The 5855-nt window shown below is 44.0% G+C and overlaps 1 protein-coding gene across 1 annotated transcript; it reads right to left on the bottom strand.

Annotated features, from left to right (window-relative positions):
* Nucleotides 1–2979: 2979 nt before the first annotated feature.
* On the bottom strand, nt 2980–4095 carry LOC105556535. The gene has a single exon (XM_012003632.1). It carries the CDS (start codon nt 4093–4095, stop codon nt 2980–2982), a length of 1116 nt encoding a protein of 371 aa, XP_011859022.1.
* Between the last annotated feature and the right edge of the window lie 1760 nt (nt 4096–5855).

Raw genomic sequence — 5855 nt, 5'->3', positions numbered from 1 at the left:
ACGTAACAAGAGCACTTTTGTCGAAAAACGTTCAAAATGCCACAAAACGGCGAAAAAAAATCGTAGGTCAATGTTCGACATCTCATTTTAAAGAGTAGGCTTCAATCTTCAAATTTATGCTAATGTGAGCCGCGAAATAAATTTTTGCAACTCCGTAGAGTCGTTTGAGTTCGCGAAATTTTCGAAGTTTGAATCCTTTTTTAAATTTCCACCTTGCTTCCTAGTGTAAAAGCATCTTCGAGGAAAATCAACTTAGGAAAGCGAAAGTGGAGGCTTCGCCCTTTAAAATGAGCCCAGAAACATTGTCGTACGATTTTGTTTCACGAAGTTATAGCACTTAAAAAATCGACAATTTTTCGGCAATATTTTAGTGATCCTTTAATTTTGCTGTCGAGTGTAGTTCCTGTTTTTAAATACATTTTATTTGTTTCAATGTTAATAGTTGCTTGATAAGAATTTAGACTTATTGTAATTAGTCCTTGCACAACTACATTTTGCCAAGTCCCATATGGATCCGAATATTGAGTTCCGATACATTGTCCATCTGTTGTTATGGATCCTGCTAAAGTTATTGGTCGCGATGTTGTATAATTTACTTTCAATCCGTTTATGATATTGTTAACATTTAAAACTAGACTTCCTGACTTATACACACTTTTACATTGATCTAAAGTTGTATCAAGTATGTATTCTGCTTACGCATTTGTTACGGTTGAAATATGCGAATGTATTCCGCAATAATAAATTGTTCTAGCAACAGAAATTTTACATTGTATGACCTTTGTTGATTCGAATTTTGGCAATTGTAACAGTTGAATATTTGTTTCTTGTACATGTGGTTGAATTACGGGTATATTACATTCTTCGATATCCAATAATGATATAGTTGTTATATTGAGGTTGGGTGTTCCACAATCCAATGAGTCCAAGAGTTTCTTCGGGTTGTAGAATCCTGTTACATTTTATTATTGTCTTAAAGGTTCTCCTTCTTGGGTCAATGCACTTAAAGCACTTTACCCGGGGATGGAGATAGATTGTGTAAAGAGTTATGGAGTATCGGGTGAAGAGAGGATAGGATATTTTTTAGGGAGTTCTATTGGAAATCCGTCTCCGAATAGATGACGAATTTTATAGGCGAACCTCCGTGGATCGCCCTTAGGAATATTTTTGTATTGAGGAAAATTAAGGGTTATTTGAATTTCACTGAGAGAAGGATAGGAGCATCCAGAAGGGATGAGCTGAGTTGCTGATGCTGAGTTATTTTTTTTATGCAACAATTTTGCTAATTGTCCGTTGTTTGGTGTCCTCAAGTGAGGACCGGTGCTACGCACGTATTGATAGAGGAAATGATCGGACACGGTCACTTTGGTGGCTAACTATTTATTGCACACGCTGAGCTCGTGACGGCGTGCCGCTTGTTGCTACAGTCGAGCAGATACTACTAATACCATGGGGGTGTCAAAATCACACCAACTCACACTATCGACGATATAAACATCGTAGAAATAGAATACCATTAAACTATAAGTTCAATGCAGAATACAGACCGTTGCGTAGCGTTAGGTAACCATATTCTGTAGACAGTGTATCGAGGAATATTTAGAGAGCGAAGAGTATTTTATTTAATAACGTTTTATTGTTTCCATCTCGCAGTTCATGTTTACGTTGTTTCGTATTATAAAATAGTCTTCGCTCTCTAAATATTTTTCGATACACTGTCTACAATGTATCGCCCTTTTCACGCTCACCAATTCCCGCTTACACCGCACACAACACACTTTTTCCTCCCACGATAATTGGTATAAACGTGAAGTGATAGAGTGGTATTCCGTTTTTCTGACATATGGGTTTGCCCCTCTAATCGGTCTCGCGGAATAGCACTCCTCGCACATTTTATACCATGGGGAAACTCTTGCTACGTAAATTGACCCGTCGATGATTTTCGTGAGACAACTGCTCCGCAGGAGTAGGTGGTATCGGTCCTCGTGGTCCTGCGATTTCATTCCATCGATGGGACCTTCCTCCTGGACGTTATTGCTTGGAGGTTTCATTATGCGGGAACGATAGGGCTGGAGAAAGCGGAGGCTATGAAAATATATAATAGATTAGCTTACGTTAATCCGCGGGTCGGATCAAAGTGTGTAAAAATTAAAATTTGCTTACCTTAAGGTAGTTGTTTCACGAAAGTAATATGCTCTAAGTTTTATCCAGACAGAAACCAGCACTCAATTATTATAATGTTCTAAAGAATACATCTACGATTAATACATAATATAAGTAAAAATTTGAAACAATTCTCACATAACTGATTTTACGGAAGAACTACCTCAAGATGTTTAATCCACTTTACACAAAACTTTAATTTCGCGATGCTTACTATACGAAGAATGAATTCGTACTAACTAATGTTACGTTGTTACCGGGTCGGCTTTCTTATCAAGGTAATCCTATACTCTATGTCTCTATTGAGGAAAATTAAGGGTTATTTGAATTTCACTGAGAGAAGGGTAGGAGCATCCAGAAGGGTTGAGCTGAGTTGCTGATGCTGAGTTATTTCTTTTATTCAACAATTTTGCTAATTGTTCGTAGAAGGGAAAGGGATCTTGGTATGAATCAAGAGCCTTTTTGATCTGAAACTTTAATCTCTTCTCATGCACTCGAAATCCGCCTTTTGTAGGCATCAAGGGAAATTTTTATTTGGCAAACCGAAGGAATTGCTACTTTTCGGGATGGGGCCACACGATCGGCAGCGACAATCATAACGATTCCTCGGGATAGGTATTAAAGAAAATTTTAAGTCTCGAAGCAGGCAAAGGAGGTTAGAATTTCAATAGTTTCCTTTTGGTAAATGAGTTTTATTGAGAACAGAGATCTGGGAACAGAGGTACGACCAAGGTACCTAGATGTATAGCTGTGGCTTGGTCAAACTGCTTAAGAGCGCTGGCTGACGATTTCTGGTAGAAGAGATCTGGTCGATGGTTAATCTGTTACCACTTCGATGTGGACAGCGGAGGTGGAGAAGCACACGAAGATCGCCAGGTATCCCTTGTATATTTTGGCCGCCCGCCCTCGCCAAGTTTTTATACTTATGGGTCCAGCATAATCAACTCCTGAAACCAGAAATGGACGGGAAGGAGTGACTCTTGATTTTGGGAGCTGACCCATCAGCTGTCGAGCTCGATTTTGTCGGTATCGAGCACATGTGACGCATTTTAAAATAAAGGATCGGACTGGTGTTCGTCCCCCGATGATCCAATACTTTTGGCGAACGTAAGCCAGCGTCACTTGAGTTCCACCGTGTAAGGTCCTCTTATGAGCATCCGAGATGATTAGAGAGGTGAGCGGAGATTGGCGAGGTAGTATGATCGGGTGTTTCACGTCGGCTGGTAATTGTGAGTTTTGAAGTCGCCCGCCCACTCTCATGAGTCCGGACTCATCCAGGAATGGAGTGAGTTTTAAGATAGGGCTTGATTTTGATAAGCGTCCTCCCTTCGCTATGACTCTCCGTTCGTGTTGAAAATAGTACTGCTGAACGTGGAAGGCCCAAAATAGAGAGCTCTCGTGCAGTTCAGCCGGAGTAAGATGCTCTGAAATCGATTCTGCTGGAAGTTGCCTAAAACGCCTAACGGCGCGCTTGCAAGTCGCAGTCACTCGTAATAGTGTTGTGAGCGATGAGTATTTCGTTAAGAGATCCCAGGGAGGTTCTTGATCATCGCAACGAGAGGTTAGAGCGTGATTCGGCTTCTCCTCCATGTCGACGTTAGATGATTTCCTCTCACTCCATTTCGGCCATTCGGTAGTTGTTTGACTTAACCACGGTGGCCCGCGCCACCAGAGTGAATGGTTTTCAATCTCCTGCGCGCTTAGTCCTCTTGTTGCGCAATCTGCGGGATTTTCCTTCCCTGGCACGAAGCGCCAGGTGGCGGTGGGCAGCAGTTCTTGGACGGCTGTCACCCGATTGCGAACGTAATTCTTCCACTTTGCCGGGTGGGAAGAGACCCAGGTAAGAGCTACCGACGAATCTGCCCAGAGAATAATCGGAGACTCTCTGAGATTGAGGACGTCTTGCACCTTTTCGCTCAGTCGCGCAAGCATTAGAGTCGCGTTCAATTCAAGTCGGGGTATAGTGAGTTTCTTTAGAGGCGCCACTTTTGTTTAGGCCGCGATGATGTTAACCTGAATTCCGCGATCCTGCGTTTCGACTCTAGTATAAATTACCGCCGCCATGGCAAGCTGGGAGGCATCGGAGAATCCGTGGAGCTCCACGGAACGTGCGGTTGAAGAAATCGAAAGCCATCGCGGAATGCTAACATTGTTTAACGCGGGTAGTTGTTCTTGGAAAGTGATCCATTGATTTTGTAATTCGATTGGCAAGGGAGTGTCCCACCCTACTTTAATTAGCCAGAGATTTTGAATGAATATCTTCGCTCGAATCACAACCGGGGCGATAAGGCCCAAGGGGTCATAGAGCTGCGCTATTTCGGAGAGAACGGATCTTTTCGTGATAATTCGAGCGGACGATAAAACTGGTTTGAATTTGAATACGTCTGATGGCGGGTGCCAACACAAACCGAGGACTTTAATTTGAGAGCTAGGAGTCCAACTCCACAGTAGACGCGTTGTTATTGGACGGCAATGATAAGTGACTCAGCAACTCTGGCGAATTGCTGTTCCACTTTTGTAAAGGAAAGCCGCCCGCCATGCAGAGTTGACATAGCTGAGACATTATTGCTTTCGCTTCATCTAGTGATTCGGCTCCGCCAAAAATGTCGTCAACGTACCTCCCCTTGGTTAACGATGGTATGGCTTTCGGAAACCGATGACCTTCGTCCGAGATAAGTTGTTGAAGTACACGAAGAGCCAAAAAGGGAGCACAATTCAACCCGTAGGTCACAGTAGTTAATTGGTATGGCCGTAATTGCTCATTCGAGTCGTACCAGAAGATGCGTTGCAGATTTCGATCACTTGGGTGGACCACTATCTGTCGATACATTTTCGTTATGTCGGATGAAAAGACGATTTTATGTGACCGAAACCATAGCAATACATCAAGGATGTCTGTCTGTAATTTGACTCCCGCGTGCAAAATGTCGTTGAGGGACACTCCACTCGTTGACGAACTCGACCCGTTAAATACGACGCGTAGTTTGGTTGTTTGACTACTATCGCGTAGGACACCGTGATGAGGCAGATAAAAGATGGGAGAGTCGTTAATCTCAGATTCTGGTACCGGTACCATATGGCCTAGCGATTGATACTCTAGCAGAAAGTCTGTATATAGCTTGCGTAAGGATGGTTCCCTTTCAATTCGTTTACGAAGTCGCGCCAAGCATCGGAGAGCGATTTGAATGAATCGCCTAATAAGGTAGCCGGGGATTTCAAAGGAAGACGAACTAAATATCGACCGTTCTGATCTCGCGAAACGGTGGAACTAAACTGATCTTCGCAGTCAGCATCAGCAGGGCTCAGTGATTTCGCGGTCGAATTCGGTATCTCTTCCTGTCTCCAAAAACGTGTTAAAAGGTCTTGTAAGTCGCGATCGATGTGACAATGATAATTACCGCTTTCGAGGAGGGTATGGCGGACCTAACCGCGGGGGAGGGGGAACCGGGCGGACCTAACCGCGGGGGAGGGGGGGAGGTACGGCGGTGACCCTAACCGCGGGGAGGGGGTACGGCGATCCTTACCGTATGGGCCCTACGCGGCGGCCCTAACCGTGGTGCGGGGGAGGGGAAGGTCCGCGACGCTAGGCGGGCCGCGGCGGCGACTTTTATTACCGTGAGTTATCACTCCGTGGCGCCGAAAGTGTCACGCATGTTTTAAGGGCTGCTGCAGTAAGATTTGTAGGAATGTTT

The sequence above is a fragment of the Vollenhovia emeryi genome, unplaced genomic scaffold, assembly GCF_000949405.1.
Source record: "Vollenhovia emeryi isolate VEMERY1.0 unplaced genomic scaffold, V.emery_V1.0 DF939949.1, whole genome shotgun sequence".
NCBI classification, from domain to species: Eukaryota; Metazoa; Arthropoda; class Insecta; order Hymenoptera; family Formicidae; genus Vollenhovia; species Vollenhovia emeryi.
This window is presented reverse-complemented; position numbering and strand designations above follow the sequence as displayed.

What these genes read in the sequence shown, in the direction of transcription:
- LOC105556535 (XM_012003632.1), bottom strand. Translation starts at nt 4,095, where the DNA reads ATGCTTGCGCGACTGAGCGAAAAGGTGCAAGACGTCCTCAATCTCAGA.